The sequence below is a fragment of the Podarcis filfolensis genome, assembly GCF_964270895.1.
Source record: "Podarcis filfolensis genome assembly, chromosome: 16".
Taxonomy (NCBI): domain Eukaryota; kingdom Metazoa; phylum Chordata; class Lepidosauria; order Squamata; family Lacertidae; genus Podarcis; species Podarcis filfolensis.
The window spans coordinates 27,138,611-27,158,256 of record NC_139620.1 but is presented as its reverse complement, the minus strand read 5'-3'; the positions used below and the strand labels follow the sequence as shown (position 1 = coordinate 27,158,256).

General features: G+C 46.6%; 1 protein-coding gene across 1 annotated transcript; it reads right to left on the bottom strand.

The window, feature by feature from the left end:
- Positions 1–3,653: 3,653 nt before the first annotated feature.
- Positions 3,654–19,436, bottom strand: LOC310751174 (E3 ubiquitin-protein ligase TRIM11-like). The gene is made up of 5 exons (XM_083590315.1): positions 18,841–19,436; positions 10,410–10,811; positions 7,513–7,535; positions 5,186–5,286; positions 3,654–4,646 (listed from the first exon to the last, which is right to left on the bottom strand). The coding sequence occupies exons 1-5, from the start codon at positions 19,243–19,245 to the stop codon at positions 4,066–4,068; spliced, it is 1,512 nt and encodes a 503-aa protein (XP_083446441.1). The 5' UTR covers positions 19,246–19,436; the 3' UTR covers positions 3,654–4,065.
- Positions 19,437–19,646: the final 210 nt, after the last annotated feature.

Sequence of the window (19,646 nt, the reverse complement as noted above, 5' to 3'; positions counted from 1 at the left end):
TTTTCTCGCCATCCATTCTACCATAGGGCCATCTCATGGTGAGAATTCTAAGTGCAAAGCTGGTGGGAGTTTTCAGCTTGAGTAAGCTGAAGGCCCTTTCAGAGCAGCAGAATTTCCCTTGGGAGGTGATGGGCATAACAGGTGCAGGAAGAAATATTTGATCGTGGTTTCCAGGTGTCTGTGAACGACAGTTTATTTTTTTTATTAAAAAAGGCTAGATATTGTGTTTATTTCATAGAATCATAGAACCGTTGAGTTGGAAGGGACCTCAAGGATCATCTAGTCCAACCCCCTGAAATGCAGCTAAAGCATCCATGACAGATGGCCATCTGCTTAAAAACCTCCAAGGAAGGAGAGTCCACAGCCTCCTGAGGGAGATAGTTCCACTCTTTGATCACACTGATGTCTCACCCCATAAGAATTCTCAAAGTGAATTTACACTCTTCACTTTGCCCCTGTTGGAGTCAGGCAGGTTTTCTAAGTTTCTCATTTTTCCATTCTTAAATTGAGTTCTCCACTTTTCTGCAGTTTTTTTGGAAAGTCATGAAAATTTGCCAGTAATTTAATGTGAATTTCTCCTAATGCACACCTTTTTTTTTTGATTCAGCACTGACTAATGTACATGTTTTTGCTAGTGCATGGGTAGGCAAACTAAGGCCCAGAAGCCAGATCTGGCCCAATCGCCTTCTAAATCCGGCCCACGGATGGTCCGGGAATCAGTGTGTTTTTACATGAGTAGAATATGTCTCTGCTTTTTTTTCTCACAACAACCCTGTGAGGTTGGGCCAGTCTCTGTCTTTTGGCCTAACCTACTCCACTTAGTGGCCTAGGGGGACTTGAACCCTGATTTCCAAAGTCCTAGTCTGAGCCCTAACCACCAAACCACACTGGCTCACCACATTTTGTACTTCTGCAAACCTTTAGATTCCTCCTCCCCACCACCAAGCCTCCAAGGAGCTCCTTCTTCTCTGTAGATGGTGACATTTAGCTACCTAAGGATCTGAAATCAGAGAGAAGGGATTTGCTATTGGTCTATACAAGTGGGAACTGAAACACGATCGTGGTTTGGAGGGTTTTCCTTCGCTGCCCAAACTACAAAAATAGAATCTAGACTCTGACAAGTGTCTTCATGCAAATCCATCTGCTGGATTGACTTCCTTATCAGCTGTGTCTATAGCCTATTCCCCAAGGGGGTGGGATGGAGTTTTGGTCTTGGTTCTCCCTTAAGCCAAAGCACTGTGGTACTCTCCCCCTGCAGATGTCAGGCAGTAATAGATGCCATCATCCTCTGCCTGGACCCCAGAGATAGTGAGGTAGCAGGTGCTGCTTTGGGCATCTTTGAAAGCAGAAAAGCGATCAGGGACCCCCGAACCTTTATGTTGGTTCGATTCATCTTTGTAATACAAAATGCGTTTGGGAGAGCCCTGGTGCTTCTGCTGGAGCCAGACGATGGTGTGGCTTGCGATGGTTGTGATGCTGTCACCGGACAGGGTGCAGGGGAGCTGAGTGACATTTCCTAGGGGTGCCAGCATAGAGCTAGGCTGGTTCAGCATCACTTCTGCATTGCCTGTGGTTCAAAGACACAAACACAACACGGAGACATCAGCAGGTCGTTTTTAAAGCAGAACAGCAGGTACACAGCATGCTGGTGACCCCTTGGGTGAGACTGTGAACTTTGAGTCTTTCATTCCATAACCCTGAGGTGGGTCACGTCGCTGTCCACAGAGATGCAGCTTTCTACAAACATCAGAGGCTGGATCCATGTTAAGTTAGCTGAACATAAGCCCCACTGAAATCTATTTGATTTGTAGCCCACCCTCCCTCTCAAAGGGCGGCAAACACACAAGCAATAAAACATTTTAACGTAATTCCAGGACAGATGTGGACTGGGAAAGATCTCCACCCAAAAGCCCTGTTGGAAGAGGGAGGTCTTCCGCAGGCACCAAAAAGGCAACAGAGGCGGCACCTGTCTGATATTTAACGAGAGGGGATTCCAAAGGCAGGTGCCACCACACTAAAGGCCCTGTTCCCATGTTATATGGAGCAGACCTCCTGATAAGATGGTATCTGCAGAGGTCCTCTCCTGCAGAGTATAGAAATCAATGGGATAAGTTCAACTTAAGTTCCACTGATTTCAACGGAAAAGTTTGGCTCCAGCCCAATGTCTCCATCTGAGTAGCAAGGAGGGGATTGCAGAGATTGTCCCCTATCCAACTGCAGATCCAGTTTGCAGTCCTTGTCCGTGTGTAATTCTCCATGTGGCAAGGCAATAAGACCTAAGTCTTTGCCAAGGCGTCCAGAACTGAATCTGTAGATTCCAGGAGATTGCCAGTACCTGCTAAGAAAAGACCCAGAAACCATAGAGCTGGTGCTAGCAGAACCATGGTCTAGCAGCATTTACGGAGCAACCAGCCTTTTCAACCTTAGTACAGCTCCCAGCCCCACAGAAATCTTTAAGCACATTTAAGTGGTAGAATTTCAGAGGTGGAGCAGAGGCAAAGTCTGGATGCAAATGAGTCCCTCAAGCTGTGAGCATACAAATGTTTGCTTCCTAGCCAGAAACATAAGAAGCTGCCTTATTCTGAGTCAGACCACTGGTCCAACTAGCTCAGGGGGTCTATACTGAGTGGTAGTGGTTTTCTAGGTTTTCAGACAGGGAGTCCTTCCAGAGCCTACATGAAAATGCTAGGAAGTGAAACTGGGGCCTTCTACATGCAGAACAGATGCTGTACCAATGAACTACAATAATTATTTGATTGAAATAGGGACGTCCTGTTCCATAATAATAATAATAATTTTATTATTTGTATCTCGTTGATCTGACTGGGTTGTCCCAGCTACGCTGGGCAGCTTCCAACCTACTTTTCAGACAGATGAGGTGGAAAGTAGAAAAAGTTTATTGCAAACTGCAGTACGACAGGCACAGAAGGTTCTTTTGCAAAACACTTTGGGCTGTTTTTTTTTTTCACAATCAAGCAGTGTACAAATTTTATGAAATTAAAAATATATGAGATGCACGGCGAGACTGGCATGGGTAGCCATAGGAAGCTGCTTTCTAACCATTAGAGTTCTTTTTTTAAAAAAAATGTGTTTGGTAGAGAAACTGTGCTGTGATAGAGGTCAAAGAGGCAGACCGAAGGTAATAATAATAATAATAATAATAATAATAATAATAATAATAAATTTTATTTATATCCCGCCCTCCCCAGCCGAAGCTGGGCTCAGGGCGGCTAACAACAATCAAAATAATCCAACATTCTAAAAACATTCATTATAAAATTAATTAAAATCAAATTAAAATCAAATTGATGGTAACCATGAAGCAAAATTCTGTGCAGATTGCCAGAGGATGGGGTCAGGCTGCGCCCTGACCAAAGGCCTGGTGGAACAGCTCTGTCTTGCAGGCCCTGCGGAAAGATGTCAGGTCCCGCAGGGCCCTAGTCTCTTGTGACAGAGCGTTCCACCAGATTGGAGCTGCAGCCGAGAAAGCCCTGGCTCTAGTTGAGGCCAGCCTAACCTCTCTGTGGCCTGGGATCTTCAGGATGTTTTTATTTGCAGACCGTAAATTTCTCTGTGGGACATACCAGGAGAGGCGGTCCCGTAGGTACGAGGGTCCTAGGCCATATAGGGCTTTAAAGGTTAAAACTATCCATTTGATAGTCCCTTTCCAATGGATTCCTCCAACATCCTGTATGGGAAATGCATCCGGAAGACAAAATGTATCGAACAGTTAATGGTCTGACACAGAGCCCTTCCTGCCCCTGTTCCTTCCTGTTAAGTTGTGGGTGAACATATCAGACGACACTTGGAGGGCTTCCAATTGGCAGGTTGAAGTGCTTGCTTGGTATGTATACTTCGCTTGTTGATTTGGAATAAAACCTTTAATCTTCTCACTCACTTGTGTATTTTGTATTGCTTCTGAACTTTAAAAGAACCACCTTGCCTTTGGCAAGACACATCCCAGCTCTTGGCCCACAGATAAAAGATTCAGCGATGCATGTTCAGGAACCAGTAGTCATTCGTGAGAACCATTTGCCCCATTGCCGCAGAGATGTGGCTTTCTCCTCAAGAGCATTTCAGGGTGACACCACGTTCTACCCGCAAATAGGGAATGACCATCTCCCTATTAAAAAAGGCTGAGCAGAATTTGAAGATTTCCAAATTTGAAGGTTTGTCCGAATCAGCATCGAAAAATTCCACAACTCCCTTTTCATAATCCAGGGACACCTTGATCTTCCTGGGAAGACGTTTCAGTCTCAACACGGTCCACTTGGGAGAAGTAAAAGCCCAGAGGCAACAGGAGGGAAGAGAGTCACTCAATGAGCCATGGCCAGAATTCCTCTCCTTTCCCACAGCCCAGATCCCACAATAAGGACTAAGGCTGCGCTTTGCATTCCTCTGGAAAGATTCTCGTACAACCCCCACAGCCCACTCAGCCTCTTCCTCCTCAACCTCCATCCCCACCTCCACCTCCCACCAATGTTTCCCTGAAACAAATCTCTCGCAGCCCAGGACACAGGGATCAAAGTGAAACCTCTCAAGGCTCGTGGGCACGTCCTGCTTTCCATCTCCCCATCTCACGCTTTTCAGGTCATCAGACACAATGAGGTATGGATATGCTGTGCTCGGATCCAGAATTATACTTCCTGCAGGACAGAAGGAAAGTGGAGATTTGATGAACGTAAAAACAAGCCCAGCTCGATCTAATCAGAGACCTGTCTTACAGGTGCAGAACTGAGACCCAAGGTCCTCTTGAACTGGTCCTCAAGGTTCTCTCTAGGCCACGCCTCCTCCCCAAGCCACACCCCCAGAAGGCGCTCCTGTTGACTTTTTTTAAGGAGGGTTAGCTGCGAAACAAATACGCCCGCTGATCGCATAAAACCGATCGTCAAGGATGCAAGCGTCACCCACCGGGGGGCGGGGGTTCCAGGCTGATCCCCGGGTGTATTTGCATGATCAGCAGGTGGATTTTCACAACAATCACACCAATCACGAAAATCCACCCACCGGGGGTGCGAGCGCCACCATGACAATCCACCTGGGGGGGGCGGGTTTTGTCACACACAGCCTAGGAATGACACCCAGGACGGACTGCACCCCCCCACACACCCCTTGCCATGTCCCTGAGCACTAGCAAGTCTCTGAGTTCAGCGTATTTTCCCGCCCCCTTGTTTGCCCCCAATACCTTCCCATTTTTCCGTAATGTTGATCAGAGAAATTTTTTTCGGTGAGCAACTGTTGGGGTGATTAACCAACTCATGCCCCACTTCCTCCTCATCTTTGGACCTGGAAGGGAAGATGGACAGCTTTCAGTACTGAACAATCCCCTTGCCCTCCCATACAAATGTGTAGTAAGAACATAAGAAGAGAAGATGCTGTGGGGGAATTAATATATGAATCCCTGTCGACTCACATGTGTGGGTGAACAACAAAAGAACTGACCAGGTGCCTAGATTCAAAACACAGGGCTAGCACACAGAAAGCCCCAGCAGAATTTAAAATCAAGTCACAAATTGTGCAGCAGTACAGCATAGGAATAGACTGTTCATCCTGTTTAAAAGTTCTGTTTAGTCCGCTGAAGCAACAGACCTCACTGAACACACCACACACTGCTAAGTTTAAAATTATTTACTTACCTATTCAAAAGTCTGATACATGTGTTGTTCTGTGTAGAAAATACAGCAAGATACCGTATTTTTCACTCTGTAAGATGCACTTTTCCCTCCTAAAAAGTAAGGGGAAATGTGTGTGCGTCTTATGGAGCAAATGCAGGCTGCGCAGCTATCGCTGAAGCCAGAACAGCAAGAGGGATTGCTGCGTAGCGATCTCTCTTGCTGTTCTGGCTTCTGCGATAGCCGTGCGAAGCCTCTTCAGGGCAGCGGGAACGTCCTCCCATTGCGCTGAAGAGGCTTTGCGTTGCTTTCGCTGAAGCTTTGCATTGCTTTCTTCAACAAAATTTGATTCAGAATATTTTTTTCCTTGTATTCCTCCTCTAAAAACTAGGTGCATCTTATAGAGCAAAAGACACAGTAGCTTCAAGCATGTGTTCTAAGCTTGGAGAACAAGCTTAGGCACATCCTCCTTGGTCAGTTACATTGCATGGAGAGCTAGGGAGGGAGGGAGGGAAGGCTTCACTTCCTTCCTCTCCTGAGGAGAGGGGGCATGACCTAGCTGAGTGTAGGAATCTAACTCGGTGGTTTTAACCCCTTCATGCACTAACTAGCCCTATGCTTGCTAGTTATGCTTGACTGCAATTTCCCGCAGATACATTCACAGATAAGAGTCCCAGTCTGACATTTTGAGCCTGGAGGTCTCTCTCCCAAGAACATTTCAATCTAGTGAACCCTCTAGACCAGGAATGAGCAAGCCGTCGCTCTGTCCAACTCTTATTAGCCTCAGCTGCCCTGCCAGGGGTCAGAGATGATGACAGCTGTAGTCTAATTTTTTTTTCTTATCTCTCTCTTTTTTTATATAAATATTTATTCAATTTTCCAATTTTATACAAACACAAAAATAAAAATAAAAATAAAAATATTAAAAACAAATCAATTTCCATATCAATTTTTCAATAACATGTTTCTTTGACTTCCTCATACCTCCCCTTCTTGTTTTCTAGTTCAAATTGTTAATCCAGCAAATTCTAATCTCTTAACATTCCTTTTAACTAACACCTTTTTTTCCAATCAACTTTTTAAATTTTATAACTTAAACAATACTAATCCTAGTTCTTTTTATCATAACAGCTAGAGACCACATAAGTTCAATCCAGCATGATGACAGCTGTAGTCTAAGAACATCTGGAAATCCAAAGGTTCCCCAACTCAATATCATTCCCCATGCCTCACATTTCAGAGTGAAATTGACCAGAGGAGAAAGCAGGGGTTGCATTTGAGGGAGATTTCCTAGTACTGCTCAGGAATTCTAAGAAGTCACAGAATCAGTGCAGTGTTGAAAGATTCAGTCCAACATCATGATTAAAAATGGACTCCAGTTCTATCCAGACATAGACAATAACCCGTTCTTGATCTTCAGACCATGCACAATTGACTACAAGATCGTAAGAGGTGTCCAAATGCACAGAGAGCAGGCAGAAAAGCCACTTTCCAAAATTTATAGCACATCAGGGTGCCCTTTCTACTAACGAATATAGTAAGAGTCCTGCAGCAATTCCTTTGGCCCAATTTGTGGGATAAGTGATGGGAAAAGCAGAAAAGTGAGGGGGACTGGTGCCGTCAGAAGGCACAGACCCATTACTCAATTTCCAAATTTATGTTTTACAGTATATGTAAAAGGTTGTAAGAGTAAATCAATGTTGTCAAGGTTAAAAGGGTATTAGAGAAAGATTTCCCAGCCTTGCTTTCAATGTTGATTGTACATAGCAGATTTTTTTGTCATACTTGTAAGAACATGTTGTTTTCAATGAAACAGAATCTGTTCTGTAGTTGTGTGTGTGTGTGTGTGTGTGTGTGTGTGTGTGTGTGTGTTTGTATGTGACAAGAAAGAGTTACATACCTGTCCAAGTTCCTTCTGATCCCCTGAAAGAAACAAGAAGATAAATGAGATCTCAGCTACAGGGACAGAACATACAATGAGTTTGTCCTGGTGAGGGTTTTGTTTTGTTTTGTTTTGTCCCTTCCTTGTATGGGGATACCAGTGAATTTCTTCTCAGGCTCAGGAAAGGAAATGTAGAACCACAAAATTATTCTCTGGCTCAGATGAAAATCCTGGATGTGTGACGCTTCTGCTGGCCAGGAAACATGGGAATTCTCCTAAACTCCACATTATGAGCTAAGCAGTGAATGATTCGCCAGTCTTGAGGGATCTTCTCTTCTTTATTCCCTAGGCCCTGGGGCAAGTGTGGGGACATGCAGGCCCAGGGGCCAAATGCAGCCCTCTGGGAAGCTCTATTTGGCCCCAGGACATATCCTCCACCACCCTTCTCCTGTCCTAGGATGTGTCCCTTTCTGGGGAATATTTTATTGGTTTTATAATAAAATGACATTGATCACCTGTGCAGTGTTATATGAACACTTCAGTCGCATATTATAAGGAAAATTGAGCAGGGACACTGCCTAATAACTGAATCATTGAATGCATCCTCAAAGGTTCACCAATCTGTGACAGATTCTCTGTAAATAAACACGAGCAGTTGGAGGTCTGTCATTAACATCACTTTATTTACACGGCTGATAATATAGGAACTGTACTTTGTCCATCCTGTTTAGTTTGGCCTCTAACAACCCTTCTATGTTGCACTAAATGCTTGAAAAGAGACACACCCCAAAGTCGCCCTTGCCACCCTGTCAGAGCTTTCTAGTGGGAGGGCCTCTGTAAACAGGCAGTGGTAAACTGCAGGTTTAAAGGTAAAGGTAAGGGACCCCTGGACAGTTAAGCAGTCAAAGGCCGAGGGAGCCGGCGTTTGTCCACAGACAGCTTTCCAGGTCATGTGGCCAGCAGGACTAAACTGCTTCTGGCACAAGAGAACACTGTGACGGAAACCAGAGAGCACGGAAACACCATTTACCTTCCCACCACAGTGGTACCTATTTATCTACTTGCACTGGCGTGCTTCCGAACTGCTAGGTTGGCAGGAGCTGGGACAGAGCAACAGGAGCTCACTCCGTCGTGGGGATTCGAACTGCCAACCTTCTGATCAGCAAGCCCAAGAGGCTCAGTGGTTTGGACCACAGCGCCACCCGCATCCCTATTGGTAAACCTCAGGGCAGTTAGGTCTTTATGTATAAGAGGAGTCCACATCAGTATCTGGTGACAGAAGGGCCACAGCAGGTTCCTCATCGCTTTTGTGGTATATATTTTCGTCTTAAATCTCACCTTGTCAGGTAAAACGGGGAATATGCAGGAGAGATGATTTTGAGGAGCTATGGAAGGTATTTGTAGAATATTTACTGTTAAAACAGAAAGGGGTCAAACCATCGCAAGAGGTGTTCAAATTTTGGGAGGTTGGATAGTTACAATGGAATTGTCTCGGGAGTGGGATGTACATTTTTATTTTATTTATTATTTTTTTAAAAAATAAAAAACCTAGTTTGTACAGTCAAACCTCGGTTCCCGAACACTTCCATTATCGTATGTTTTGGCTCCAAACGCCGAACACCCAGAAGTAACTGCTCCGGTTTTCGAACGATTTTCAGAAGCTGAACGACTTCTGGAGAGTTTTTATATTTTTTCTCCATTGACTTTGCCTGCAGCCATTTGAACCTCGGTTGTCGAACATTTTGAAAGTCAAACAGTCTTCCGGAATGGATTACGTTCGACAACTGAGGTTTGACTGTACCACTTCAGACTAAAAGTGGGGGGAGGGGCGAATCTCACCTTCTCTTGTCCCAGATAGGGGAGCCCTACACCAAGTTCTGAATCAGGCTCCATCTGGGGGCAGGGAGTTGGGGTCCTCACACAAAACTAAGTAGGGGCTGTTCACAACCAAAGTTAGTCCTCTGACACTGAAGCCAAATGGGTCCTGAGCCCTAGAGAAAGGCAGTGCCCAATACAAACCCAGCCCATTCCCATCAGTGGTCAGTTACTTGCAAGGACTCCTCAGGAGTAAAATCCTCCTCTCAAGGAGACGTCTGGAGAGAAGAGACTTGATAGGAGTCAACTGAGGTTCAGGTATGGGTCTAAGTAAAGGTAAAGGGACCCCTGACCATTAGGTCCAGTCGTGGCCGACTCTGGGGTTGCCCGCTCATCTCGCTTTATTGGCCGAGGGAGCCGGAGTACAGCTTCCGGGTCATGTGGCCAGCATGACTAAGCCGCTTCTGGCGAACGAGAGCAGCGCACAGAAACGCCGTTTACCTTCCCGCCGGAGCGGTACCTATTTATCTACTTGCACTTTGACGTGCTTTCGAACTGCTAGGTTGGCAGGAGCAGGGACCGAGCAACGGGAGCTCACCCTGTCACGGGGATTCGAACCACCGACCTTCTGATCGGCAAGTCCTAGGCTCTGTGGTTTAACCCACAGCACCACCTGCGTCCCTTTTGGTATGGGTCTAGCAGCTCCTAATTATGTCAGGTGATCCTACCCACTTGTCAAACTTGAGCCATGGGGGTTGGGCAGGGGATAACAGCTACAACACAGGATTCAACCCCCTTCCTATCACCATTAGGGTGGCAAAGATTTCCATGGAACCTGGAGTGCAAAAAAATTTAAAGTACAAATATCTAAACTGGCAGGTGGGATGGACAGAACTGCTCTCCATATAGGAAATTTTTTGGAACTCATTTCTCCCTAATACAACATAATTTTGCATTTTATTTTCACCAATAAATGCATTGCATTTTCCCCTCATATGTATATGCATTCTGTAACCTATTTTGTTTTTGGTCTGAGATCTGCATTGCAAAACATCTGTAAGACACAATGTTTGTTGGGGCTTATCTAGACTAGTTCCTACCTGTTCAATATGCTCCAGGAGAACCACTGAGTGCTGGCTGTGCTGTGGCGAATGTTCACACTTGGAACATAGCAATTCTCTGTCTTCTTTGCAGAACAGTAGAAGTTTTTCCTTGTGTCTGTCACACAGTTCTTCTTTGCAGCGTTTGAAGTTTTCTAAAATGCTGGTCAGCAGCCAGTTTGGCCGGTAACTCCCTTTCTGGATCTTGGTTCGGCAGATAGGACATTCCGGTGGACCTATTTCCTTCCATGTATCACAGTGATGGTTGATACAGGACTTACAAAAGTTATGGCCACAATCTAGAGTCACAATGCCTGTGAAGTAGTCTATGCAAATAGGGCACTTAATGTCTTCTTCCATAACTACAAGCAGTGTGGACGTCCCTTTCGGTATCATAGTTCCCTTATAAATATAAAAAACATCAGATGTTTCTTAGTAAAGTTCTTGATTTAGAAGTACAACTCCATCCACTCCTTCATTTCCTCCCCCCCCCCACACACACATGGAAATGTAACAGCTGAGTTCTTCTACACAACCAGAATAATTGACCAGAAAGATACAATACCACCTGTTAAGTTGTGGGTGAACATATCAGACGACACAGTGATTCTTCAAACAGCTCTTGTTTATTCACAGGCCAGAACTGAACTGAACTGAACTGAAGGGTTCAGCCAGCCTGCTTATATAGAGCTCCACTACAATGCAACAGTAACCATTTTCTGTAACTATCCAATCACTGAACGTCACTTTCAATCCCTTATTTGCATATGTGGACCTGAGTGAAAACTATCTACAGTATCCCCCTGCTGGCCCAGGGTGAGAACTTCAGTACATAACACCACTGCTGAGGCTTTGTAGGCCAAGGTGTCATTTGTGTGATCTAGAAGTAGTGTAGCTGAAGGCTGAAGCCTTATCCTTGCCAGGGAATCGTTTGCCTGCGTCCCCAGGGCCGAAGAGAGAGAGCAAAAAGCACCAGGAAAGATTCTTCTTTGGAGAAAAAAGTTTTATTGAAATCTGTGCACAGAGGTGGCCAGGGGGATCGTTCCCAAAAGACTGGCCCATAGATACAAATAAACAAGCATCTTTATACCTGAGAGTCTGCCCATCTCTTCCCACCTCTTCAAATTCTCCAATCAGCTAGCAAGGTTATGCTTATTTCCTTATATGGCATATGGCTATCTGACCAGCTAAGCCCCCCTCCTTCCCTTGTTCGTGTGTTCTTCTCTTGAGTTACTGCAACAGGAAGCTGCAATAGGAAGCTGCAATAGGAAGCGGCCGCCTCGCTCTGTCTGACCACATACGGTAAATAGATGCGGTTTCTGCTTAGCTGGCAAGCACAGGAAATGGGTCTGGCTGCTGTTTGCTAGCAATTGCAAAGCAAGATTAAGAGAGGATTTTACTGAATTTACCCCAGGAATTCACCTCAGGTACAAGGCGCAGGGATCACTGACAGCAACCCCTCCCAGGCACAAAGTGCGACCCCTACACCTCTCCCTTCACTCCCTCCTCTTCTTATGAACAACCTAATACTTAGGTTCGTTCTGGTCGCTCGGGTTCATAGTATTCCTGGAGGAGAGCAGTGAGGGCCATGACACGGGGCCCCATCCTGCGGGACATCATCTTCCCCATCATATTTTGCACACATTGCATCAAGCAGGGCATACAGAAGCAGAAAAGCAGTAAGATTATTCCTACCCACCAACCCCAATCTGTCCATGGCTCCTCCCACCACTCCATCTCTTAACCCTGTAAGGCCAACTGAAACTGTGCTTCTATAAACGCCTCACCCGTAGGGGTGGGTCGCCAAAGTATCTCCTCCTCCCCTATTACTTGAAGCAACTTTCCTGCTACCCAACCGTCATGAACGCAAATTGCGTAACCCCACGGTCGCCTATAAGAATTGTAGATATAATGGCAACCACAAGAATAAACCCAAGCGTTCAAGGGACGTTCAGAAGGGGTCAGCACGTCAAGAGGGGTAAAATTGTCTGGGCTTAATAAAATCAGTCCAGGGGGAGCTGCGCCTGGATTGTCTGGTTGTCGGGTAACTACGGTGGGAGCGCTGCCTGCGGGCGCCCCTCCCATCCACCTTCTTCAGCCGTGCGTAGAAGGGTCAGCGTCCAGAGTGACCCTAGCAGGGCGGTCGTCTAGCGCTCTTCTGGAGATGGTTAGCTTCAGAGGATCAGCAGGATTTGGCGTAGCTGACCAGTCAGACACAACTTTCTTCGCTCGGGTGTGGTGGACCCACGGGGTGATGCCGGTGACTTTAACAGTGGTGGGTGTGGACAGCAGGACAGTGTGGGGACCCTTCCAACACGGTTGTAGAGGTGTCTGGGCCCAGTCTTTGATCCACACCTCGTCACCCGGCTCGAACTGGTGCAGGGGTTCAGTCAGAGCACACGGGGTGCGTTCGTGGGTCCACCTATTAGAAAGAGAAAAAATCTCGGGAGAATTACTGCACATAATGATCAAACTGCACATTTTGACTAGCATGGGGGGTTATTGCAAAACTGAGTGGACAAAGGCTGGTCCATTGTCAGATCCTATTGACCTAGGTAGTCCATAGCGGGGAATGATCTTCTATAACAGGCAGCTGGTTACCTCGGACGCCCCCTCAGTTCTGGTAGGCCAAGCTCCAACCCATCCTGTATACGTGCAGATCGCCACGAACAGGTAGCGGTATAGTCCACAGTGGGGCAATTCAGTGAAATCTGCAACAAGGTCTTCCATGGGTGCAGTTCCACTATGCTGAATCCCCGGGGGAGCCAAGGGTCCGGTTCTGGGATTATTCTTTTGACACAGCGGGCACTTCCTGGAAATCTGGGCTGCCAGTTGATAAAGGTGGGCTATGTAGAAGCACTGCTTCAGCTGTCTGGTTGTGGCATCTGGTCCCATGTGGGTGGACTCATGGTATCTCTGAGTAATCTGCCGAGAAAGGGACTCTGGGATCCATATTCTGTCATCATGAATAAGGTACCATCCTTCTTTGGACATAGTCAGTTCCTGGGCATCTGCAGTATCCCTTTCCTTTTTGGTGTATATTGGCTTATCAGCGGTGTTCAAGATCCTTTCAGGGACCAGTGCTCCAATAACTGACGCGGGAGCTGGTTCCCGGGCTGCTTCCTTGGCCACTCTGTCTGCTAGTCGGTTTCCTCTGGCCACTTCTCCTAGTCCAGTTTTGTGTCCATAACAGTGTACCACTGCTACTGCCTCAGGTTCCCATACTGCATCCAGGAGGTTCAATGAGGCTTGTGGGTGGGCCACCTGATTTCCTCTGGAGGTAAGCAAACCTCTTTCCTTCCACAAGGCTCTGGTGAGCGCTGTTATTTATGCCAGCCGGGCCGATGTTCCAGGCGGGAGTGGCTGCACTTCGATCACTTGGTCTTCCAAGGCTACCACTGCATAGCCTGCTTTTCGCTGTCCAGCCTTAACAAAGCTGCTTCCATCCACAAACCATGAAGGCCAGTGGGGGTTTGCTTCATCTTTGAGGTCTGGTCGGCTGGAATATACTTCATCCATCACTCCAATGCAATTGTGCATCTGCTCCTCACCTTCTCCTACCGGGGACAGGGTAGCTGGGTTGAGGGCGGTGGTGACCTGAAACTTCAAACGCGGATGCAACAATAACATCTGACACTTTCTCATCTTTGCTTGGGAGAGGAAATAGGTACCCTTCATGTCAAGCAGAGCTGGGACTGCATGCGGGGTCACACAAACAGTGTCTTGGCCAAAAGTAAATTTGTCTGCTTTGTTCAGTAGGGTGGCTACTGCCACAACTGCTCTCATGCACGGCGGTAAGCCTTGTTCTGTAGGCATCAGGCACTCAGATAGGTATGCCACTGGCTGTTGCCAGCTTCCCAATTTTTGGCACAAAACCCCTTTCGCTGTCCCTTGGTCCTCATCCACGAATAGAGTAAAGGGTTTCTCAGGGTTTGGGATGCCAAGCGCTGGGGCTTGCTGTAGTGCCCTCTTCAAATCCACGAAGGCTTGCTGTTGTTCTGTGCCCCAAACAAAGGGGTCTCTCTCAGTTCCTCTGGTTGACTCATGTAGAGGCTTGGCAATGATGCTGTAATTAAATATCCATATCCTACAAAATCCTGCAGACCCCAGAAAGCCACGGAGTTCTTTGGTTCTGGTATCAGGATAATAGCCTGCTTCCTTTCTTCACTGGTAACAAAGGGGTGTTTCACTGTGATTGGCATTGCCTCAAGATCCTATGTTGGAGCAGTCGCTCTAGATGCACCCACACACCTTCAGTCGCCCTTCGTGGGATGGGATACTTATTTACTGCAACAGGATTGACAAATGGCTTGGGCTTCACGATTATTGGTGGGATATTCTTTGCCATTCCTGGGGGGGTTCACTTGTTCCAGAATACTGGCGGGGATGGGTCCCTCCTCTTCTTTTACCATCATGAGGCGCCAATGTTCCCTCAAGGGTGCCTCCACAACCAGTTCCCCAAGTGACATAGTGGACAATGTGGCTTCTCCCGATGGCTTAAAAGTAATTTGGGCTTGCAACTTTACCAACAAATCTCTTCCTAATAATAGAATAGGGCATTCTCTCTTCCAGTGCCCTTCCTGTCGGCAGATGGCGCACTGATTCCGTCCCCAGGCGGCTTCGCCCTCCTCCCCGGGCACTTCCTCTTTCCTGAGGGGTGGGGGTGGCTGCCTGTAATGCCATCAACTTCTCTGTTTGATACTTCTCCTTTTTTCTCTGGGCTTCCTCATCTTTCTGATTGCAAGTGGTTTGAGCTATTTCCAACATCTATTCCAGCCCATGGCCGATGAACCCCTCAGGCTTCTGGATTTTTTTCTTTTGGCGAATATCGGACGCTGCCTGAGCTACAAAGGCAGCCTTTATAATGGGGCGTTGGCAATATCATCTGGGTTCTTCTCAAAGGTAGGGTTCTAATTTCTCCAACTGCACACACACATCAGCACTTGAAAAAGGCACATGTTGGACTGTATAAGTGCAAGGTGGTGCTTCCCCACCCTGTCCTGGGGGGCTGGTGGGTCATACACTCTGCGTAGAGGCATCATTGCAGTCCCACCCTTTTTCTGTGCCTTATGGGACTTATGGAGGGACGCCCTGGTTTCTGCTTCTATCCATTCCTTCTGTGCCAACAAATGGGAACTAACATCCACTTCTTTCGCATAGGGTTGTACATACTGTTGCAATCTCAATGTCTGATACTGTGTCCACATTTTTTCCTTTCTTTGCTAACTCAATTAGTCCCTTCATAAACTCCTCATCATCCTCTTCCTCTTCTCAATTTGAACCCAATCATCATGCTTCGTAGCTGCTTTCCAGTTGGTTAAAAAGCATTTCAGAGGACTACGTTAGCTTGCCCCAGACCCCATTTTTTTTTTTTTTTTCTCAGATACTCCGCTCCTAACCGGGCTTAAGATCCTTTCACACACCAACCACTACAGGCTGTGACTTAGCGAACTCGCGTTGCTAAGAAATGCACAGCCCTGCAATCGCTCGGCCAAGGGGACGCTAAGCCCCGGCCCACACTTGACAATTCAACCACTGGAGTATCTGGCACACAACACACAAAACACACCCCAATATAATTCCAACATGCAACACACAAAACACACCAAAATAATTTTCCCTCTGTTTCCCCTTTCCCCAACCTTACTGGCGGCACTCCACTGCCACGTCTATTTCCCCTTTTCCCTTTTCCCGTCTGGCGGGGCGGCACCTTATTGCCACGGCCAGTTCCTTTGTTCCTTTTCTGGCGGCACTCTACTGCTCACAGCCAGAGGAAGCTGATCGGGCTTCCTACCACGCCCTTTCCCTTAGGGCTTACCTGCACTCCGCTGCGGACCTCTCCTTCGGCCGTCCTCTTTTCTCCCTCGACCAGGGGTGTCTCCACTCCGGAGCGGTGTGGCCGGCTCCCCCCACGAACAGGCAGGGGTGCGCACTTGGAGCCGCGAACGCCGGTCCGGAGCTGTTCACCGAGGTCGGGCCTGGCCCTCCCCGGCCCCCTGGGGTGGGGCAATTTCCCGGCCCAACGCACCAAAATGAAGGCTGAAGCCTTATCCTTGCCAGGGAATCGTTTGCCTGCGTCCCCAGGGCCGAAGAGAGAGAGCAAAAAGCACCAGGAAAGATTCTTCTTTGGAGAAAAAAGTTTTATTGAAATCTGTGCACAGAGGTGGCCAGGGGGATCGTTCCCAAAAGACTGGCCCATAGATACAAATAAACAAGCATCTTTATACCTGAGAGTCTGCCCATCTCTTCCCACCTCTTCAAATTCTCCAATCAGCTAGCAAGGTTATGCTTATTTCCTTATATGGCATATGGCTATCTGACCAGCTAAGCCCCCCTCCTTCCCTTGTTCGTGTGTTCTTCTCTTGAGTTACTGCAACAGGAAGCTGCAATAGGAAGCTGCAATAGGAAGCGGCCGCCTCGCTCTGTCTGACCACATACGGTAAATAGATGCGGTTTCTGCTTAGCTGGCAAGCACAGGAAATGGGTCTGGCTGCTGTTTGCTAGCAATTGCAAAGCAAGATTAAGAGAGGATTTTACTGAATTTACCCCAGGAATTCACCTCAGGTACAAGGCGCAGGGATCACTGACAGCAACCCCTCCCAGGCACAAAGTGCGACCCCTACACCTCTCCCTTCATAGCCTTTTAAGGCTTTGCCCTCGGGTAGGCCTGCTCTGACAGAGTCTATTCATTAGCCTTTTTGAAGATCTCTTGTGCTGATAAAAGTAACGGTTTGCCTTGCAAGAGCAGAGCAAATGAGCAGATGCTTAACTAATGCCTTTTAGCTGAGAAAATGATTTTGAAAAGCTTTGAGAAGCTTTGAGCCTGCTTTGGGGGGGTGACTTCGGGCCTAGGTGGGGTCACCTGTCCTCACCTTCCTTCATTAGGGATGAATGTATCTGTGCATTCTGGTGTTTTTCTCCCCCCCCCCCCAAACTTATGTTCAATTTGTCACATTTCTGAACCACTTTGCCAATTTATTAAATAAATAAAAAGGAGCAGCTCATGAAAATTCACCAGCATTTTACAGCACATTTTCCCCAATATACATACTTTCATATGCAATTTCCTCTACTATGCATTATTATTAGTAATTAAGAATTTTGTGCATCTAACCTGCAAGCTTCAACCCAGTAGGAGCCTGTAGGGGTCAGATGGGATTACCATGAGGAATTATAAAATATACATCAAGCCATCGTGTCCACGATGAAGACATTGTGTTGACTGGGTTTGATATATTGACGATAATTTCTGATTAAATCCTATAAGATTCTACATTCGTGCCCTTTTCATGCCCTTTTGACTCTACTGCCCATTTCTCTCTCCTCACGTCACGTACACAGCAGTACACAGCAGTTGCTTCGCCAGGCAGGCATCCTGTGCCATAAAGATAGTGGGCAAGTTCTTTGATGTAGTTTCTTATATATAATCTTAAGATGGTAATATTGGAGCCAGGAAACAGATCTCACATGAAGGTGGTAGTGATCTGGTCTTTCTGGCTATCCTTCTTATCATGTTTATTTCTCAGCTCTGGGGTTGCCAGATGCACCCCTTTGTAGTTCTCAACTTATTTACCACCCCTTTGTAGTTCTCAAGTTATTTACTACCCCTTTGTAGTTCTCAACATATTTACCCCAAAATATATGCATGCTAATTAGTGTTGTAGTGTAACTTTTTCCCCACGTGGGGTTTAATGAAATGCTCAGAGGAAATATGATTGGTTCTTACGAGCACTGTGTAAAAGATTCTTTTGCTAATAAAATGGCCTGGTGAGGGGTGTGGTGGACGCACTTTTCTCCGAGAGCCTTGCTGGTCAAAGCCTCGTGTCTTGATTTTTAACCAGGGTCCAATCCTTCCTTTACTTTGCAAACGCAACAGGAGCCAGTTGCAAATCATAGCACAGAGGCTCAGTGAGGAGGCTGTCCTCCTCCAAGCCCTTCTCCCAATTAACCTCCGTCTCCAGGGCCTGTCCCCATGACATCAACAGGGGGCTCCCTTAGGTCTCAGGTCTGGGCCTTGAAATTTCAGGGTCTGAGATGCTCCTGACCTAGCAACCCTAGTTGATTTGGTGACAACAATTTCCCAAGTCCGTCAGTAGGGGAGGGTCTCATTTATAACATTGTACAGTGTCACTCTGTGTTCCTAAAAGACCAAGCTAAAGTGTGGGCCCATGGCGGGTTAATTATGAGCAAGCAGAGGGTAGCATATGCTTTATTCTGTTTTCAGCTTATTGCAGATTTTAATTACTTTTTGAATGTTTTAAATGCTGTTTAACTGCTTTTATCGATAACTTTATTGTTTTATTATTTTTGTAAACTGCTTTCTGGTTTGTATACATAAATTTTATGGAAGAGATACATGTGAATCAATTGAACTTTTTTTTAAGTAAGCAAACCAAATTCATTTCCCTCCCGCCCCTCCCTAGTTTCCTACCTTTTTCTTTCGAACCATTTGATCATCACCCTCACAGGATTCCAGGAGTTTCTCCGGCTTATCACACCTTCCTGTCTTGCTTTTTGCATCTTCCCCTTCTTTAGATTTTGTGGATTCCCCTGCATGGCTTGCTAGCTCATGGTTCCATGTGTAGCTGCCTTCTTTAAAAGGTTTTCCGCACTGAGGGCAAAAACCTGCTCCATCAGAGTCGCTCCAATACTGGATGAGGCAAGCGTAGCAGAAACTGTGTCCACAGTCAGTAATCACTGGCTCCAAGAAAGGTTGGTGGCAAACGGGGCAAGTCATTTCTTCCTGGCCAAGAGTGCCTCCAGCAGCCATGTTTCCTTCAAAAACAGCCTGCAGCCTGAAGTAAACACTGGAATGCAATTTCCGGCAGGACGCCATGGTGGGAGTGCCTCTCCAAGTTGTAATTTATAGTATGTCAACAACTTCAAACATACACTGTGATAAAGAGGGTGAGTGGGATCTGGTTGAAGAAAAGAGAACAACCAGATGCAGACAAATTTTACTCATCTGTTCCAGATTCAGAGGCCCTGCAATGCATTCAATGATACCTTTTTAATTTTGAATAATGTATGCTTTTTATAACTGTATATGTTGTTTGTAGAGGGATGCGGGTGGCGCTGTGGGTTAAACCACAGAGCCTAGGACTTGCCGATCAGAAGGTCGGTGGTTCGAATCCCTGTGACAGGGTGAGCTCCCGTTGCTCGGTCCCTGCTCCTGCCAACCTAGCAGTTCGAAAGCAGATCAAAGTGCAAGTAGATAAATAGGTACCGCTCCGGCAG